Below are 21,472 nucleotides of genomic sequence, written 5' to 3'. Positions count from 1 at the left end.
CTGGTGCCCATTGGATCTGTAAAGCTGAAGACAGGGAAACCAAGTAGTAGGTGGAGCCAGAGCCAGTGGCAGGCACAGACACCCCATGACTGGTTTTAAGAAAGAAAGAAAGCTGCTCGAGGGTACATGAAGGTTAATAGGGCAGTGGCCATTCACCCTAATGAGCCAGCTTCTTCTGTATCTATATAAGACATGCATCTTTCCAACACATGCTTATGTACACAGTGGTACCTCTGGTTACGAACGCTTCTGGTTATGCACGCTTCAGGTTACGAGCTCCGCTAACCCGGAAGTAGTTGCTCCTGGTTGCAAACTTTGCCCCAGGATGCGAGCAGAAGACGCGTGCCAGAGGCACCATTAGCAAAAGCATGCCTCAGGATAAGAACGGCTTCAGCTTAAGAACGGAGCTACGGAACGAATTATGTTCGTAACCAGAGGTACCACTGTATACAGAAAACATTTTACAATGGCATCTTGAGTTTAGAACACTTAGAATTAATTCAAATTTTTGGTTGTTAAACTTAATAAATAATAAAGAGCATGAATTTGCCAAGTGTTGTACACACTGACAGTCCCTCCCCACAGGACGACAATTTAGAAGATACGTTGCAAAAAGGGATGTGGGAGGTGGGAGCAGCAAACAAGCCCAAACTATCAAAGCTACATGGCAGTTCTTAATAATGATCAGCTTGGATGGAAACAGTTCAGGGAGGGAAAGAGCCAAATGATAGCTGATTGCTGAAAGAATCCAGCAAGGTTGGGGCACGGATCCATCTTGCCTTCTGCAGGAACAGAACTGATTTCATCACTAGATAATCCTTATGCAAAATGCTTCCACTAAAATGCATTCTCTACTGATGTGAGTGATATGAAAGTTCTGACCTGGTGTCATCATTTGGAACCATAAATAGGAAAACATTCTTAGATAGAAAGAAAAACCGCCTCTGAAATACTGCAGGAAGAGTAAAAGTTCAGAGATATGGAATATCAAAGAAAACAAGCTACTGAAAGTCTAGCCTTTTGTTCTTCTTCTTTTAAATTAAATCTTACTGGGTTTTAGAGCAGTTATTTTGGAGCCCTGTTCACTTTCTCTGTAGTGAACTGCAGAGCAACCAGTCCACAAAGACACTTGTGTAAACTTTACAAAAGAATTGTTAAAAAAAGAAGTAGCTGCAAAGAAATTATTTAGCACTTGCATTCCTGTGCTGTGCTACAGCCTCTGTAAATTATCCATTAAGGACATTAGCAGACCACAAGAAGTACTTCAGCAGAATTGGATTGTGTATGATTGAAGGAGGAGTCCAAAATTATCAATCTCTACCACCTTGAAAAGTCAAGAGGGGGAAAAACAAAGCTGTTTTTCCTGTGTGCCTGGCCTTGAGGAACCCCCACCAAACTCAATATTCTCAATTTGAACTTTGGTTCCACCTCATTAAATTTTATACCATGGCACTTTAGCTGTTAACTACCACTGGCTGAAATAAGGGTTCCATCCATCAATCATCGTCTCGAGGGCTAAAAGACCCTCTCTCAATCTTCAGCAGTTTTTGAACAATCAGACATTTTACCCAGCGGAAGGATTGAGCATGTGGAATTTCACCCATCTGTTTAGCAGCATTCTTTGATATTAAGCACACAGACATCCTGGCAGGGATCTCATTGGTTGATAATGACCCACATAATTCCCTCTCCCAAGTTTGTGGTATTCACACAGAAACACACACAGCAGCCATGGGGGGGAATCAGCGGCGTAGCGTGGGTTATCAGCACCCGGGGCAAGGCAAGTAATTTGCGCCCCCAAACCCGGGGCAAGCCAAGTAACCCTAACCATGGTCATTAATACTGACGGCTCTACTCTGGGGCAAACGTCGTGGTGACTACTGCCCTCCGTGGTGTTGTTTTTGCAATTAAAGGACCCCTGCCTCAAATAAAGCATCTTGGGGATTGGGGACTGGGATTTGCCAAGGGAGCTGGAAATTGCAGTTCAGTGGCGAGTCAGGGGGAGAGGGTCCCTTCCGCGTCTGGGTGCCGCAGGCCCCTTTGCGCCAAGACGCGCATCTTTGGGCGTCGCGGCGCAGCCTTCTCAGTCTCCCTCCCCGGCCCGGCTAGTCCCGATGCAGCTTCTTTCTGGCGCGGGGAGGGGGCTTCTTTCTGGCGCGGGGAGGGGGCGGCTCTGGGGCCAGTGCGTCGGCCGGCCTCCGGCGCGGGTGAGGGGGCGCCCCGTCGGGGCGGGTGGGCGGTCTTGGCGCGCAGGCACTAGAGCGCCGCCGATGGTGCGGGGCGGGCTGCGCGCGTCCAGACAGCTACCCGAGCCTGGGCGGCGTGGCGCTTGGTGCCGGAGCCTCCGCCCGCAGCGCCCCGTCGGGAGACCCGGCCGGAAGGAGCCTCGAGCCGGCTGTCGGACGCGGTTGAAGCAGCCAGGGCGGCATGGCAGGCGGCGTGCACCCCCTGCACCCCCCACGCTACGCCACTGCTCTCTGCCCCACCGCCAGGCTTCGGAGCAGCCTTCCGAAGGCTGGCGGCGGGAGGAGGTCTCTCCGCCTGGACAGTGGGGTTCCTGCTTCCTCAAGGAGGGCCGGCCAAACGCGCCCCCCCCAAATGTTGCGCCCGGTGCGGCTGGCACCCCTGGCACCCCCACGCTACGCCACTGGGGGGAATAGCATCTCATGTGTGGAAGGCTTTATTTGAAGGAATAAATGGTTTTGTTTATTTAGAAATTGCTTCAAGATGATGCATAGGAAAGGATTCCCTCATTCATTAATAAAGATGCAGTAGATGCATTGCTTAGCACTGATGGTGTGGGCAGGGGGAAGCTGGGTGCACACTAAAAGGGTCAGGACCTTATTCATTTATTCATTCTACAGTATCTTAGTCAAGAAGCAGACCCATAAAGTAAATATCAGCCAATCAAAACATTCTTTAAAAAGTAAGTCAGCCATGTTTCATTTTTTCAATATATCAATTAAAACAATCCGTTTTCTCCCTCTCTCTTCCCCTCCTCAGATAGTAATGAGCCTTTCACAGGAGTCCAATCCATCCACCCACCCATCTATCCAAATGTTCTCTCTGGGTTCATAAACTTAACACTTGACTCCACAGGCCGAAGAAATCATTTCCAGGTGCACCCTGCCCAACATTATTTGTGTGAGGAGGTGTTGGCTCTGCAGCACAACTAGGAATCATGCTTTCTGAGGCACAGCCCATAGACAGGGAGTTGCATCTTGGGAGCAGCATTATTCCTCCTAAAGAACCTCATGAAAAGTAGGAGAGGAGTGAATTCACTGCAACTTGTTCTTTGCGTTTCTTGCTACTGAAGGGGTAAGCTGTGATTCCCAGTTCTTTCTCTCAGCCTATATGGCTGCAGTTATGAGTCCTGCTCTAGTTCAGCTCCTATCTCTGGTAGCAAAATGCTATGCATCTCATATGCATTTAATATAAAGTCTTGGGGGAGGAAAGTGTACCTGCTAGAGTATTTCCTTTTTTTTTTTTTTTGTTCCTTTTAAATAAGTCCTGCCCTTTTAAACAACTCTTTGCAAAGTTTACCTGAGTGGGTTTGGGGTTTTTTTACTGGCCTCAGTAAAACTTCTAGTTACATGATCAACAAACAAAGTTGTTACTACCCTATAAGGTAGTAAAAGAATAGCTAAAAACTAAAATTAGAGGGCTTAATAGAAGGCGTATAAGCAGCTGCTCAGTCAGGATGGGGAGCATCCACAATCTTGATCAGGGGAATCTACAGTTATCTGAGCTCTAAAATGAACGCCTGGAGGCCTTTTACCTCTCTCTCAAAACTTAAGTTAGCAGGGCCAATGAATAAGGCACTGAATTATGTGCTAGAAGACAGGGGTTTTTTGGGTGGAGAGTGAGATTCTCCCCATCCTGAAGAGTTATCTGAGAAAGTCTGTACATGTTGAGCCAATTCTGCATCAAGCCATGGAAGGTCCACTGATTAATAAGGACAACCTGAAAAGCAGGTGGTCTCTTTCAGCAGCAGGATCAGCTGCACTAACAGCAGGAAGTGAAGCTCCAGAGTTTCTCAGGTGTCGTATTTACCTTTTTTGAATCTTGGCCTTTGAGTTTGAAATGAACTGTGTGTCTCAAGTTGAGACTGAAGAGAGAGAGAAAAAGTAGTATATCATGGGAGAGTAACATGAACCAAACCACATTTATTTAAGCAACAAATTAGGAGAAATGAGTGGAATTTGTTAGCTTACTGCAGGGATGGGGAACCTATGGCCCTCCAGATGTTGCTGGATGATAACTCCCAACATCCCTGACCACTGCATATTTTGGCTGGGGCTGATGGAAGTTGGAGCCCATCAACATCTGGAGGGCCACAGGTTATCCACCCCTGGCCCACTGCCTTCGCTTTAGATGATAGATTAATTTATTCAGTTGTTTTGTCACTGCTTTAAAGCACAAGCCCAGCATTTCACCATTTTAAAACCTGGATAAAAGTTGTTAGCAGAAAAGGATGGCTGTGATGTTCTACATAACACCTTAGAAACAATCCAAAATGGGATTACCTTTCGATCTTCTTTAAATAGTTCTGCAGCTGTTGTGAAATGGGGGATGGAGTTTTTACAGTGTGGGCACCCTGCAAATTAAGAGAAAAACAACATTAATCATCAAATTAGTTTAGATGTTCTTAGATATTCAGTCTAGCTGCACATGGTGGCAAGTGAGGCTTTGGGAGTGTGCAAATCTGATTCCACTTGAGTGGGCATCACCACTGGGTCATGTGTTCATACACACGTTATCTTACAGTGGGGTGGAAGGATCATGGATAACAACCCACACATTGCATATTTTCAGGGTCTCAGCTTGCACATACCTGGAACTGTGGTCTCCACCCCACTACATGAAGGATATTACCATTCAGCTAAATGGATGAAGCTGGCCCAAAACACAAAGCCACCAAGTGTGCAATTTCACATCATTTTAATTCACTGAAATATCCCAGGGTTATTTCACCAGCATTGCCTAGCAGTACCAACCTATGAACTGTACGTTACATTTGTTATAGAAGATGTGAAGGGTAAAGTGAGAAGTTTGGGAAATCTGGCATGTTTCCCCTTGGTGCTTGGGAAAGATGGCGATGCCCGTGCAATCTTCCTACCCACACTGCAATATCTTCTAGACTGGAGATGATTGCATTGTCCTATTGTACTTGCCCCATGTGCTGGAGTTTATGACCATCTGTTCCTAGCTTTTCTACAATCATCAACCTTTTGTTTTTATCACAGCTATCTTGAATTTGGACAGTCAATCATATCACAGAACCAAAGGACACCACACAAGTACGTCAGATTCTATTTACAAAAAATAAATAGAAACCTAAGGCTGGAAAGAAAGAGGAAACCACAGCCATTGCTTTTGAGTGAGAGAAATGTGAATTGAAAACCAAATAATTCTTCTTTAAAGGAGGGCTGTGCCCTCTTCTTCACTCTCCTAATTCAAAGGCTTTGCATCACATTCATTCTAAGCAACTTTCACATAAGTAGACTACAGCAGTTGTCCCTCTTGCCAGTGCTTCTCCTTCCTTGACTAGGTTCCCTACAGCTTTCACTGCTACAGCTTCTCCTCCTTTGCTGCTCTAAAATCTCCCTGTTTCTATCAGCTAGACCTACACAAGTGTCATTGCATCCTTCTCCTGGCAGCCCTTGATCTCTGTGTACAGAAGGTGAAACATCTGGTACATAAGGTACATAAACACCACTTCTATTACATTTTGCTTCTATACACTCTCTAAAACTGGCTCAGGAGCCAAACATCAATTAAGACCCACCTCTCTATAATGAAAGAACTTGCTGCCCAACTGAGTGCCTCCCCAGCTTAACAGCAGCGGATTGTGAAATGTTGCTTTTACTGTTGTTAGCTGTGCCACATGCACATATAGGTGGCACTCTTCCCCTCTCGGTCAGCACAGAACAAAACAGGCCTGATCAGACAGAAACTGAACAGTAGACTATGTTTATGGAGACTAGTTTTACCTATTCGCAAATGGACAATGAGTGGCACAAAAAAGGCTTCTCGTCTTTTCAGAGAATGAGAAAGCCCTTCTCTTTGAACAGTAATTGTGCACTGAGGTACACCCAGTAAGAGGCAGCACTATTTCAATTACTTCATTTCACTCTCCTTAATGGTTCTGCTAGGGCATTAATATACTAAAGAAGGTGAAACAAGCGTGAATTGACAGAACTCCTCTCAGAAGTCACATAATAAAGGAAAATGACAGCTGAAGCGAGTCTTTATCAATGCTTAGGCATTGGAACCTAAACAGCAAAACCCCTGAATTCTTGAGCAGTAGGGCTGGGAAGCAGGCTAGACTGCCAGGAAGCTGCTTCACAGATTAGCCAAAGGGAAAAAGGCTCTTTTGCACATTAAAATATATAGCAGAAAATTTGATGCTCAACTGACAGAGCTATTCTATGAGCTCTGGTATGTAGACTTGAGGTGGTAGAATTTGATACTTTATCACTTGCAGCCTGAAGTGAAGGATTGTGTTCCTGAATGCTCTTCCATGTAAAACACTCACGTCAGAGGAACCAGGGAGCATTCAAAAATACCAAAATTTTACCACCTCTAGATTTTCAGGACATATACCATTTGATCTGAAAAGGGATGTTTTCCTTGTTTGTATGAGGTGACATGCCACAAATTAAATTTATAGGCTCCTGGGCACAAAGGCTTAACCATAAGCTAGCTTTCATATGGCGAGAGGAACTATTACGCTAGTTCAGGCTACTAAATAATGCTTCAGAAATACTCATTTATAAATAAATAGGTTTTAACTGTTTAGACCTCATGGTGTATTATGAAGCAAAGCAAATTACAACCATACTCACTAGAAGAATAACATTTAAAGAAGCAACATGCACATTATAATGCACAAAAATTCAACTGCTAGGTGTTTTGCTATTGTGAGATTTTCTGAACATCTTACTGAAAATCCGATCTGAAAATCCTATACCAGTCAATGTGTAGAATTGCTTGATGATCCTACCATGTTTACCTGCCATGTGTTTCATGCTGTGCAATATTCTGACTCATCACAGTCATCTCCAAAAGATGACATTGATTCAAAATAACTATGAACAGAAGTTCAGACAACAGTAATTTGTTTCTGTTTTCCTAGTGACAAACATTTTGCAGGAGCTGTCTCTATAATGTAGAATGAATGACTAAGGCTGGTGACAGACAATAGGTTCTAGGAAAGACAAAGGAAGGATGCTAGATGCATTACTGTACTTGGTATATACATGTACTTGAGCTGAGCCCGGCTTCGGCTGGGGAGGGCGGGATATAAATAATTTATTATTATTATTATTATTATTATTATTATTATTATTATTATTATTATTATCCCATAGAACAACTATTGCAGATTTTTGAGACTGAAGCATGTTTACCAGAGCAAAGAATAAATATACATACTTACACCACGCCACCTTCAGCTTCTTGAAGTGGAGAAAAAAAACATGTCTCCAGCCATTGTTTCATACACAACAGTCATCTTTTAACAGCCACTTCTGCAATGCTACACCCTTTTCTTCCCCTCATATGTTAAAATTGTGCTAATTTACTCAAGTGCAACAGGATCTATCTTTACAATAAGTATACCTTTAGCCAAAGGTATTTGTTCCACTTTACCACATCATCCAAATGTGAAGTCAAAATGTCAACATATGAGTTTTTATGTACCACACAACTTCTACACCCAATGGGGCGTTTTTACTGGGCTTTCAACCTCTCGCCAAACAGAACAGATGTGAATCCTGCGTTGAATTCTCAAGGAATTAAGAAGTCATCAGAAAAAAAGATATGGGAAGAAGTTCATTGAATGAAACAGTAGAACTTCATCTGTTACAACTTACAAGGGTTGCCAAGTGCAGGAAACTGGATAAAACCCAATTCAGTCTTTAATTCTATTTAAAAAACAGGCAGGCTGAAAAAAGCATTAGGGATTAAATTTTCACCATCCTCATTTTCTCCACACCCACGTCACGCCCACTATCACATTTTTAATCTATTAATATATTTGCAAAGATTTTAATTTTCAAAAGAGAAATGCTCTGTAACAAGAGTGGACAGGCCATGCTTGTGGGACCTACCTTGGGGGGGGGGGAAGAAGCTTGAACCCTGAGATTCACCAATCAGAGCGATGTGCAAAATACCATACAACCACTTGGCTAAGCACATGCTCAGCCCAGGAATTTGTGATCAGTTTCAGAACAAGCTCATAAATCCTTCCACAAAAAAAAATCTACTCTTGGTTTTCCCCCAAGCCTTTCTTTCAGCATCCAGAGTGGAAGAGAAGAAGCCCTTTTGTGTTGCTACTGATAGGCAGGGAGCTGAAAGCCCTTGTCAATCCATTACAAATCACTCAAGAGATCTACTAATAAACTCCAATCCAGCTTCTATTCTACAAGTAATGTGCCCAAGTATAGGGATGTCTTTAAAGATAGCCTGGAAGACTTCAGAACATGTATAATGCAGCTGTCCAGTTGCTTGTGGGATCAGGCAATCAGAGCCACCCTTTTTTGTTTAATTTAACATTTATATATCTCTTTTTTGTAGTAAAACATAAACAGTTTACAAGAAATATTAAAATTATCATTAAAAACTGTTAAAATTAATAATTAAAATTAACAGTACAAGAAATGAAAACATGTAAAAAACTACATTTTTGGACAGAATTATAGACCACATATGATGGGAAAATCTTAAATATAAACAAGGGAACATCTGGAGTGCCCATTTGGCTTGATATAAACATTGACATAAAGGAGGCCTGGATATTATGAAGACTTTCATGTAAGTTTCAAGGGCAGGGCCCTGTGTGGTACACTAGCAATGTTCATGACTGGTTTGCAGTAAGCACTAGACAACTGGATTTGATATAGCCAAGAGAGGCTCCCCTCATTAAAATGACAGGTTTAAAATTTACATGGAAGATGATTAATTATAGGCTGAAGGACGAATTTAAGAAGCACAAATCTGGAGTAGGGGCTGTTTAAGATCAGTATATAAAAGCACAGATGGTTTGCATATTTTAAGAAGGCCAACCAAAAACGTCAAAAAGGAAGAGTACAGTACAAGGGTTTAAAAGGAGGCAAAAGGAAGTGCCTTTTGAAACCAAGAATACTCTCTGAACAGGAAGCAGATGGGAGTAAAAGAAACCTATGTTGTGCAAATTGCTAAGGGAAAAAAATAGATGGGGGAGAATAAATAAGGAGGACCATACTTCAAAAGATTAGTCTGCATACCAACAGGTTGCATACCCTACTTACAGTGAGAAGATGGCATTCCACAGCTGAGATCCCTTTTTTCCTGCTATAGTACAGCCCACGCACATGGCAATTTTGTGGCTGCAGACAAATTGAACTACAGTAAATGTATTTTTTCAAATAACAAGTCTACCCAAACAATGTTGTGAAGTCATCTCATTGAACAATGCAGATGAGGCTTGCTTCTGCAAATGGACAGGGCCATGCTTTTGTTATCGTTCCCAAGTAGCAAAAGAATCACTGTTTGGTATGGCAGGAGAGCTATAGCCAGCTGCTTCCCTAAACTCACCCCTCACACAACTGTAATTTATTTTGCCACAGTGTATCCCCCCACCACCACCAACACCAAGGTTTATTGCTGCATTCTAGAACACTGATGCACAAATATTATTCTGAAGCTTAGGACATGTTTGCATTTACTCTCTTGAAACAGTAATGTCAGCAGCAAAACACTTAATTTCCATACTGTCTGCACCACCACTGTAGGAGCGAAGTGCAGCTGTCCCTAACCTATAAAAGGATTTCTCACAAAGCTGCTTCCAGTCAGGTACAAACTCTACAAGAATGGAGGCAGATCCAGCAGCAATCCAGAGGTAAACTTCCTCTGTGAACACACTCACAGCTCCATGTTTCCCACGTAGCTTTTAAAATTAAATTTTTAACACCACTCTGCATAGGAGTCACTTCCATGAACCATCCAACATGAATTCCAAAGGTAGATTGAGACACATTGATTCTAAGAACATAACAAGAACGCTGCTGGAGGCTCAGCTACTCCAGCATTTTGTTCTCTCAGTTCCTAACCAGATACCCTTGGGAAGTCATGGCCAACTGCAGGGCATTATCATCTGTCATCTGTATATGCCTTCCTAGTGACTTACATAAATGAGGTTGTACTTGATGTTATATTAAAATGTTACAGAAATTTTCTTCTGAAAAAAAGAAGAAGGGTTTTTTCCTGGAAAAAGCCAAGCATGAGCATCAAAGAAAAGTCTCACTAATTCAGAGACAGTAAATCATTAAGCATCTACCTGCTAGTCTAAGTGTTTACAAGAACTAATAGGTGCTTGAGCCAAAGAGCATTCATTTCACTGATTTTGTAATATATATGTGGCAGACATGTACTTTGCTGGTAGACATAAAAAAATATTATTCATATTAGACATGTCTAACAGTAATACAGTGGTGCCTTGCAAGACGAAAAGAATCCGTTCTGTGATTCTCTTCGTCTAGCGGTTTTTTCGTCTTGCGAAGCAAGCCCATTGACGGATTAGCGGATTAGCGCTATTAGCAGCTTTTAGCGGCTTATCGGATCAGTTGATAAGCGGCTTAGCGGCTTAGAAAAAGGGGGGGAAGGAAAAAAAACCCGCAGGAACTTGCAAGACATTGTCGTCTTGCAAAGCAAGCCCATAGGAGATTCGTTTTGCGAAGCACCTCCAAAACGGAAAACTCTTTCGTCTAGCGAGTTTTCCGTCTTGCGAGGCATTCGTCTTGCGGGGCACCACTGTATCTGCCATATCTGCCACAAGAGGACAAGAATATCACAGCAAACAATAAATATATATTTGAAGGTTGAGAATCTACAACCTAGGAGATGCACTATTAAGGCTCTCTATATTCTGTATTAATCAACCTCAAACATTTAAATAGAAAAAAATCATTATTTTCATCAAAAAATATACATAAATAATAAAAGAAGAGCTTGCCAATTTTATGATTCTGGTTCCATAAAGCTGGTAGAGTTTTGGTGTTTTTTTAAAAAAAGGAAGTTCCCCATTTTAAATATATTTATTTTGTAATGATTGGACTTTGCAGTATTGGTGCATTTTCCAAAATCCCATTTGAATATTCTCCTGAGTCAAGCATGATTAGGGGGGAAAAAAACACTTCCCTGTGCTCTATGGAGGAGGGACCTAAAAATCGTGTGGGACAGCATTCTGCCACCCAGCTTTGCTGCCAGTCTCCGTTGCCCCTAGAGGAGGAGAGACTCTGGTGACAAAGCTCTGTGGAACACCTCCCCTCTTGCCAAGTCAGCGAAAGGGGATGTGCTTTGCTGCTGGCAGGAAGGGTGTTTCAGAAAGGAAGCCCACCCCCACCCCCGGCAGCCCAGCAGAGCCTCATGCTCCCTCCATCATGGGGGTGGCAGGGGGCATTTTGCTTCTGATGCTGAAACATTTTGGGCTGCCCCCAGCTCTAAGGTTCTAGGTGGAACTAAATTCTGCTCCGCAATGATGACATTAAAAGCAGGTATTGTCGTGGAAGCAATATGCTTTTGTGAGCAAGCCTCAAACCCCATATCATTTAAGGTGAGTCACTAGGGCTCTGTTCTGTACTCACAACCATGAATCAGAATTTGTATCAATATGCTGAAACCTAACACTTTTAAAATCTAGTGGCCTGATAATTATCTGGCAGCAGGAACATGTTAATGGAGAAGTGAATCATTCAGGGGTAAATGGTGTCCTTCCATTGCTGAATCTAAACTGTCTGCCAAAGAGAGGCATTCATATATTTCAAAGCTGACTTAGGTGCATACTAAAGGTAATCTCCTTTTAGGTAATTAAATCACATGCAACATTTTAAGGTTATTAAATATTTAAAGCGAAAATCCTGTTGTACAAGAACTAAAAGGTTTTATGAGTGCAAAACCTGACAAATTTATCTTTAGGTTTTAGTGTCACAGCTGCTTTCTAGCCACACTTCTAGCCTTGCTAGTGTGTTCAAGTCTATTAAACTGACTCATAACTTTTGGAGTAGGAGTAATGTTGAAACAAGTATTTTCAAGGGCAGCTCCCCAAGTACTAATTAATACATGTGAGCAAGAAGAACAAGGATTAAATAGTGACTGTACTAGCAGGAAATCATTTCACGGGTCCATCTGTAATGAAAGAAAAAGTGTACCAACTTTTACCAACCTCATGCTCTCCAGATGTGTTTGCTCTATTAAGGACAAACCAATTGTCACTGAAAGCAAATTCTGCCCCATCACCAATATCCAAAGAAACAAACTATAGGCAGAGGCATCTACAATTGACTCTGCCTTGGATGAGACAGTGAGCAGGCACTCCAGCTGCACGTGTCCCTCCAGCTCGACCAAACACATAGCTTTTGGTGTGAACCAAGCAGTCCATACAGAGGCCCATACACAGCTACTGATCTGGTTAGACCAGTGGTTTTCAACCAGTGTGCCGTGGCACCCTGGGGTGCCTTGAATGATGGTCAGGGGTGCCGCAGGCAACACTGGCCTCTGTCCTTCTTTCCTTCCCTCCCTGTTCTGATGCCCTCTCACATCTCTGCCTCCCAAAGGTGTGCACAGCTGTTTGTTGCAGCAGTCGTGGCTACAAGCTCCCCCAGTGAATGTTGTTTTCATGGCTGGCCAGGAGCTGCTGGTTGCCAGGAGCTGAGGCAGCCTCAGAGTACTTTGGGATAGGAAAAAAACTATCAGTTGAGGAAAGTTGCCACAAGAGCTTCTGAATGGGACTTGTATTGAGGCACATGACAGCTACTTTGCAATGGTACCAAGGTGTACCTTTATAGCAGCAAGAAAATTACATAAAGAAACAATCATTTTAAAAACCTGAGGCACATTATTCTGCTAACAACACCCCATCACAGTATTCTGACACTCTCCAGGGGGGTCTATGAAAGGTAACAAAAAGCAGAACATTCATATCTTAACATGTCCAATTTTGTAATTTGGAAAAAGAAAGCTTTCTGAAAAGCAGGGAAAGATAATCATTATCTCAGGAACAAACACAGCAGTTGTTTAGCATTAATTGGTTCAATACAAATGCAGCCAACAGAAGGAGAGTAAAGGGGGTAGGTTCTGGTGCCCTCCATCTAGTGCTCATAGATCATGGCTGCAATTATCCTCTTAAAGGGGTTTCATAAGCCAACTATCATTATTTCAAGTTAACTGAAATTTTCTCTTATGATTAATAAAGCGAAGTGGATATCAGCTTTGTGCTGCAAATCATCTACAAGAAACATCAATTCCATGCACCCTGTAGAGGTCTGCAAATTGAAGCCATTCAAAAAGTTAATAATATTGGCAATTGCCATCCTTATGCAGCATTTGGATGAAAGGCAAACTTTTGTCTTCTTGTTTCTTTCTTCTTTCTACTAATAGAAAGCACTCTTGTTCTTTGGCTTAAAAAAATATCTAGGGAATATAACCATTATTGTAATTGGAGTAGAGCAGAAATGGGAAACCTGCAATCCCCCAGACGTTTTTGGAGTCCATCTCCCCACAGGCCCTGCTAGCATGTCCAGTGATCAGGGGTGATGGGAGATGCAGTCCAGAAACACATGGTGAACCATAGGCTCCCAACTCCTGGACTACTGCTAATGACTCCTGCTTACAGGATTCCCTGCTTACCCTGTCCTTAAATAAAAGGAAGAATTAAAGAGGTGCAGCTTTTCTTATCCTTGTAAGGAGAAGTGGACGCTTTCAGAGTTCTCCCTTCCTCAGAGCTATCAACAGTGCAGAAGCTTTCCTGCTCTCCTTTGCATCTAGTCAATGGCTTGGTTTGTATGTCACAAACCACAAATGAGCTAAATCCATGATTTAAAGGTGAATGAATATGCTGTTGCACAGTGCTACAACTGTAGGTGCTTTGCCCATCCCCTGCTCCTGCTGCATTGGGTGCTAAATTATGGTCTGGCTTAGTGTTTCATCCAAACCAGAGTTATGGTTTGTTCCTCTCCAACATACCCTGAGCTATAACCAAGGTTTGCAACCATAGCAGCAGGAGAAGCGGGGGAGAAGTGAAGTGCCTATGATTTCAGCAGTGTGAGCCAGAAGGCTGCGCATTCACCTTTTAACTATGGTTTAATTATGTTTAAAGTAGCATGTGGAAAGGCTATATATCCATAATAAAGACTGGTACATAATTATGTATGGTATCTGACATTTATTTAAACACAATTTTTGTCTCATTATATAGTCAAGTAACTAACTGAAATCCTTTTCATGCAGGTGACCACAAAATTTAAAAGTAAAACGAAACCTGTACTACTCTTAAGATTATTATTAATAATAATTATTTATTTATTCCCCGCCTCAAGGCAGCTTACAGATAAAAACAAGAACTGCTAAAAACATGGGAAAATCAATAATCAAAATACTATTAAACATAGAATTAAAACTATATACATATATAAAATCTGTTTAAAACATACCAATAATTACAATAAAAGGCCTATTGGAATAAGGAAGTATTCACAGTCAGCAGAAGGACAGCAAGGAGGGACCCAGTCTAACTTCTCTAAGAAGGGAGTTGCAGTGATTCATGCTTACTAATAAGAGTTGGGCCCCTGTTGGAGACAGTATCTCTTTTTATATATATATATAAATAAATAAATATTATTTTTCTAAAAACAACAACAACACAACACATGCTTTGTGATGCTGCATTGGATTAGATGCTAATGATGGTATATATATCCTGGGCTCTTTTGTGCAGGTGCAACAAGTCTTCCAATTTACATGGATTAAGCACCAACTGGCCAATGCCAGTTGAAGCACACAAGGGGTAGTAGAAATGGTAGAAATGGACTGCACTCTGATGAATGCAGATAAATTGCCCTGTGGTTTTAGGCATGGGGGCAGCTAGCAGTTAAAACTCCAAGTACTATGAAAAAGCCATATGCAGAAATGGCATTGCAAAGGGAAACAGAGAAGAAATTTTACAGTGTGCCAGTTATATTACCCGACTATTATTTATCATTATCATTGTGAGACACACATAGTAAGAGGCCTACTCTATCCTACTTTGTAATCCATTTCACCTTTTTCACCCTTTCTGCTATGGGTAATCTATTCCTCTACTTAGCGTCCTATTTCAGAAGGTTTTCTATTTCATTTCCCCATGTCTGAAATGGGGAATAATAGACAATCGTAGGAGTTCCTAAAGTGACTGAATGGGAAGGTGCAGTTTTATTAAGTAGCCATTGGGATCTTTCATGAGATCTCAGATAAAGATGCTATACATTTCAGCAACTATTTGTGGGGATTTGCCAGCTGCAATTATACCTGCACCAACTATTCGCCTAATTAAACTGAAGGCTTTAGAAAGCATCAAAGAGTTCAAGCAGATCGAAAAACAAACCCTAATCACGCAAGGCGTTTGCAACTCTTTATTGAACACAGTATGGTGGCCTTGGCTGAGGAGCTTCACTGACCTGGGATACGGCTCTGAATAGGAAAAGAAAATTATTTGCTGGGCCATCTTAGTCGTTCTCCTTCTGCACTAAAATAAGCAAGTTAGTGGTAATTGGTAGGCATAAAAACCCCGAGAGGCTCCGTGACTGAGAAAGAGATAAACAACGATAATCTATCAAATTTAACAGAAGGCACATTACCAGTGGAGAAAAGGAACCGTCTCACTACATGATGATTTGTATTTGTTCGATTTCCCTAATAAGTATCTCACTGCAAGCAGAGATTTGAAATATTCAGTAGTTACACCATACAGTGCTTGATTAAGAAGAGGCTGTGCGTATATGAGTGCATTATATATCAAAGGTACCACATGCACTCGTACATTTTTCTGAAATAAAACTTAAGAGTCTCAGAGCCTCATGAGCACAGGAAATGATAATATTACAGCAGATGTAAATACATTAGTTATAGGATTCATCATAGCATCAAATTAAAGGTATTTCCATTACTAAATTAGGATCCGTAGTGGAGTTTTTATCTCAAAGGTTTTAAGAAACACATCCAACCAACTGCAGCCCACTTTACAGTTCTGAAATATGACAACTCATCTCAAAAATCATTGTCAGGTTCATGCCAGACAGTTAAACCATACGTCTTCCCTCAAATAATTCTGGGAACTGTAGTTTACCCCTTACTGAGTATAATTCCCAGAACTGTTAAGCAACAGTTCCTATGATTCTTTGGGGGAAGTTATGTGCTTTAGACATGTGGTGTAGCTGTGACACTGAAGACCATGACACACTTTCCTCAAAATGCTCCTGCTAGAATTAAGGAAGGACAGAGGAGTGTTATGAGTAAATGTACTGGAGAAATAATTTTCAGGGGGGAACTTGCATACATGACCATCAGCGTGTTTGTGCAATTCAGTGCACTATGGAACTAGCATACATGGAACACAGCCAGCAAAACCTTCTGAAGTTATTAAAACTACAAAGCTTAAGCAAGCATTTGGGCTTAACCAGATTATGCTCTTCATTGTTTCTAAAAGGCAGCGTTAGAATTTCAACTGCTTGGTAGCATTGCCATAACATTCATTTAGGAATTTTGAAATAAAAAAATTCCTTCCAGTAGCACCTTAAAGACCAACTAAGTTAGTTCTTGGTATGAGCTTTCGTGTGCATGCACACGAAAGCTCATACCAAGAACTAACTTAGTTGGTCTTTAAGGTGCTACGTATCTGAAGAAGTGTGCATGCACACGAAAGCTCATACCAAGAACTAACTTAGTTGGTCTTTAAGGTGCTATGTATCTGAAGAAGTCTGCATGCACACGAAAGCTCATACCAAGAACTAACTTAGTTGGTCTTTAAGGTGCTATGTATCTGAAGAAGTCTGCATGCACACGAAAGCTCATACCAAGAACTAACTTAGTTGGTCTTTAAGGTGCTATGTATCTGAAGAAGTCTGCATGCACACGAAAGCTCATACCAAGAACTAACTTAGTTGGTCTTTAAGGTGCTACTGGAAGGAATTTTTTTATTTTGACTATGGCAGACCAACACGGCTACCTACCTGTAACAGGAATTTTGAAGTTCAGCATATTTCTACATAAAAGCTAAAGTCATTATACTAAATGTTCAGAACACCAATATGTTCTTCTCAACTACAGAGTGGCTCATATTGGTGCAGAACAGGCTTGTTACCTGCAGTTTCTTATTTTTCTTTCAAACAAACAAAGGCTACACGCCGAAGAGAGCAACCCAGAGGCCACAGGTTGTATCGAGGAGCCCTCTCTAATGTCAGGGAGACAGTTCTGATGTTGGACCTACCTTTCCAACACAGTTGGCTCCCCCGCAGTGCTGGCCCAATCAATATCATGAGGGCCAAATTGGCAGAGAATTGAGATGCATTTCTGAGCATATCTAAAACTCAGAATGCACTCATGTCTAGTTTGGTGCAAAAGCACTGAAAAGGTATTACTCTTTCTGCTGCACTCTATGTATTTGCATGATTAGAGGCATGATTCAGATAAACATCTACTCACATGGAGCATAGAACATCACAAGAGCGTGTTTCTTTTTCTTCAGAGATTCCCTGAAGTCTTCTCCTGCTAGATGGATTACACTTGTTTGCCTTTCTTCCCAAGTTGGTTCAGGTGGAGGCGGCGCCTGTGGACTGAAGATTGAATAATGTTTTAGCTTTTCTTTTTTTTACTGGTAAGAATAGACGCAAAATGCCAAAGCCTTCTTTGGAAGAACTTTGTCAAACTAAACGTTTTATTAAAAAAGTTACCTGTCTCATTTACTTATAACTGATTCAGACATCATGATATACCATGGTTTATCAGGTTTGAAATGATTGACAAGAAGCCTTGGAATTTGCACTCTCCTTTCCTTTTCCCATGTTGGGTGCAAAGGAGAAGATCAGAAGCTTTGCCTTACATTTTCAATCATCATCAGCTTGTCGTTTTATCCAAACCCAATAAAAAATTAATTTCAAACTACCTATTATGATTCAATAAAGCATAGTTAAGATTAACCACAGCTTGATGGGTTCAGACATCGTGCTAGCATTAGAACCTGATATCCGGAGTTTAACATGTTTCCTACTACACCAAGAGCAACTTAGTTTCTTGCAGCCACTGAATTGTAGCTCTGTGACAGATAAGACATCCTGTGGGAACCATGTCTAGTTGGAGAGTCTCTCACTATTCACCGTATTAGTATTTAAGGTATGTATAGCTGAAACGCTTTCATAAAGCCACAGTGAAGCTAAATTAATTAAACTTACTATAATGATCTTTCAAGAACCACAGATAATAAAAGTGCAAAATACTGTTAATTAAAACTCAGATGCTCAAAAAGTAGAGGGTATATGCCTCAAGGCACATGTTTCCCAATTATATAGTTTAAATTCCAGCACTGCCAAGTAGTTTTCAAAACACTAAAAGGAGTCTTTTTATGCACCCTTAATGCCAACCTGGCAAATTTAAACTTTTTTTCTACAAACCATTAAGAATTCACACACCCTCTCCCTAAAGGACACTTTTGTATTTTTCCCTGTGTGCAGTAGTACATGGGTTTTCAACTCATGAATTTACCATTTGATTCAAAATGATGCAATTTGCCCTTGGCTAATTGGCAGCTTTCATAATGAATAAGCTCTGTAACCATCAACAAAAATGCCACCACCAGTAAGTCCTGCCTCTTGGAATTACACAGTTTTCAATATGCATTAAGCTTAGGCTCAACACATTTTTCTACATCCATCAAAGTGGTGGGCCTGTTAGGGTTTGGGGCAAAATATGTTATTTTCCCCAAAAGCAAATATTTATCTAGGTACAAAACACAACAAAAAGCACATGTAATAGTGTTTACCTGCTGCTTCCAAACTTTACAAATTCACTTAACAGTCCCTTGTAAAAAAAAAGAAGAAGAAGAAGAAAAAAAAATTCTCTTGGGTAGCTGCACAGTCAAACGCAAGGTACTGGGTTGCTTCAAATATGTTTCCAGTCTTCCAAACCAGCGGTGTGGGAGCAGCCCTGTAGCCAGTGTAGGACTCTGCCCCCAAGTTTTTTTCAATTGTTTAATTTTTGACATGACAGACAATGTCAACCTCCATACAAAGGATGACAACTTTTTTTGTTTTAAGCATATGAATAGTTTAATAATGGGGGCTTCTGAAAAATTGATACAGGGCAAGCCTCATTTGAAAAAGTAAAACTCACTGAAGAGTTTTACTTAAGTAATAACAGGGTTATTGTGATCATGAAAAATCTACCCTCAGGGAAGGTATTGAGTGGACAGACTTTAGCCTGTAGTAAGCAATAAGAGTTTGTTTATTCTGCAGTTTTTGTGATGAGTAGAGCAGGACTGGGTACTTATTGCTAAATGTAAGGACTATTTTTGTGACAGTACTCAGCAGTAGCAGCACCTCTCTCTCTCTCTCTCTCTCTCTCTCTCTCTCTCTCTCTCTCTCTCCCCATGGCAGCTAAATGGTGCCTCATCAAGCATGGAAGGTAGGCTACAGGGCTGTTTGGGAATCTGTTTTGGCTTTGTGGTCCAGATCCCTGTCAATTCCTAGCCTTGCGGGTCAAACTGATAGATAGGTGAGGCTGCCGAGCTGTCAACTGTCTGACGTCACAATGACATCAAGGGATTGGACACTTTGAAGTTGGGACTTCAAAGCAGAAGCCCACCCTGCATGGTTTAAAATGCCCAGGACTTTGGCTTTACCACCCATCGGCTGGCAAGCCACAGTGACAAAGCCTGTTTCCCTTGCCAGTGCACAATCAGGAACAGCTTTAAAGACTCTTGACTGTGCATTGACAGCTCTGTTTCTACGCTCCCCCCCCCCCGCATCTTTCACCACATGTGACATGAGATGTGAGTCAGGTGGTTTGGGGGCAAATGACTTTGTGGGCCAAATCTGAACCCCTGGTGGGCCAAGTTTGGCACAGGGTCTGGAAATTCCCCACCCCTGTTCCAAACCATAGTCTGGAGGATTAGGAATGTGATGTAGGGTTCCTGTTCCTCACAGTTGCTAAGTTTCAGTTTTGGAGGCAATCTATGTTTCGTGCAAACTGCAGGAAACTATTATTTGTAAAACACTATGGCTTTAAGAGATATGAAAAAAAAAAGGTTTCACAAATGGGTAAAAGTTTAATGGTAAGGATTTGCTGAGCTAACAAATCGAATTGGAATACAAAGAAGGGAGGTATGAGGAGGTCCGAGGAAATAAGTGTATGGAAGTTATGTGTGTTTTTAACTGTTTTTTTATTTTGTATGTTTATTTTTCTTTTTTCTTGTTATAGCTTAAAAACTTTCAATAAATATCTTTTTTTAAAAAACATATTTGTAAAACACTATTGTCAGGGAACTGCCATCAGAGGCAAGAGGAGAGGTAAGACGCTCCAATGATGCAGGGGAGGGAACTAGCAAGGAGAGAGAGAGAGCTTCCGCTGGGGAAGGAAATCCAGGGGACACCAGGGAGAAAGGGGAGGCTGAGAGTACTGCAGAGGGGAGGCTCCGAGACTCTTCCAGTGAAATCAGCGGAGAGAGCACAGGACCTCCGCTTGGCACGCCCACGCTGCGCAGAAGGCTTCCGCGCAGAGAATCTAGGAGGAGACTTGGCATCAAAGAATTTCTATGTTGGAGGAAGTTTAGGAGACGCCCACAAACGGATTCTGCCAGTGACTGAGACAGTCGCGTTATAAGGGCTGTCAAACCAGAGAAAGGTTTAGCTATACGACCAGCTTGGAGCAGTTTGCAGTTTACGCACAAGCAACCCCAATTCCCATTACAACTATGTTTAAACAAAAACACAACCAGGGTTTTTTGAAACAACCCCAGATCTGAGGGAAGTTGGCCATATCTTCCAAGTCAAAGTAGCAAAGGGGTGTCTCTGCTCTGTCCCATCATATCCTTGATATGCTTATAAAATATATTGAAAGATTTGCAAAAAAGTACAGAATAGCTAATACATTTCCACTGTGGCAGCAACCTTCCTTCTCCCTCCCATACACCATTCACTTCTGTGTTTGCTGTTCTCAAGCTACCTGAAAGCACAAGCCCATTTAGTTTTGAAAATACTAACAAAACTACCTCCTGGCTAAACATACCCCATGTTTGTTTAGCTTTCTGTGGGACACCACAGTTTGCATTGGGGTGTTTTAAATAAAAGTCTTAAATGGAAAGAGATGGAGCTGCTAAAAACTTCTTTTTAAACATCTTTAAAAAGTAACCATCTGTGGCTAGTTGTTAATCTTGATAAATCTTTGGTGCCAACCACTTACTTTTGGAGCCATTCAACAATTTTACTCTTTGTTCGGAGGTGTGGCAAAGTATATTTCTCTTCTCCATCCTGGAAGTACTTGAGTGTTGGAAATCCTGATATATGAAACCTTTCTGCTACAGCTTTGTTGACAGTAGCATCTACTGCTGCCAGGACACCTGGTCTCTGCAATATAAAGAGTAATACCTGTAACTACAAATCACTGGTTGTGAAGCTTAGGGAGAATT

At 41.6% G+C, this 21,472-nt stretch overlaps 1 protein-coding gene across 2 annotated transcripts in view; it reads right to left on the bottom strand.

The window, feature by feature from the left end:
• PDIA5 (protein disulfide isomerase family A member 5) overlaps positions 1-21,472 on the bottom strand; it is a 151,129-nt gene that overhangs the window by 17,088 nt on the left and 112,569 nt on the right. For both annotated transcript variants that reach the window (XM_081188770.1, XM_081188771.1), the window contains exons 13-15: positions 21,247-21,410; positions 17,497-17,627; positions 4,527-4,597 (exon numbers count right to left, since the gene is read on the bottom strand). In XM_081188770.1, coding sequence (XP_081044896.1) covers positions 4,527-4,597; positions 17,497-17,627; positions 21,247-21,410 — 366 coding nt within the window. The remainder of the gene's footprint in view (positions 1-4,526; positions 4,598-17,496; positions 17,628-21,246; positions 21,411-21,472) is intronic.

The sequence above is a fragment of the Podarcis bocagei genome, assembly GCF_964188305.1.
Source record: "Podarcis bocagei genome assembly, chromosome: 1".
In the NCBI taxonomy this organism is placed as follows: Eukaryota; Metazoa; Chordata; class Lepidosauria; order Squamata; family Lacertidae; genus Podarcis; species Podarcis bocagei.
The sequence above is the reverse complement of the archived record's forward strand: the minus strand, read 5'-3'. Positions and strand labels throughout refer to the sequence as shown.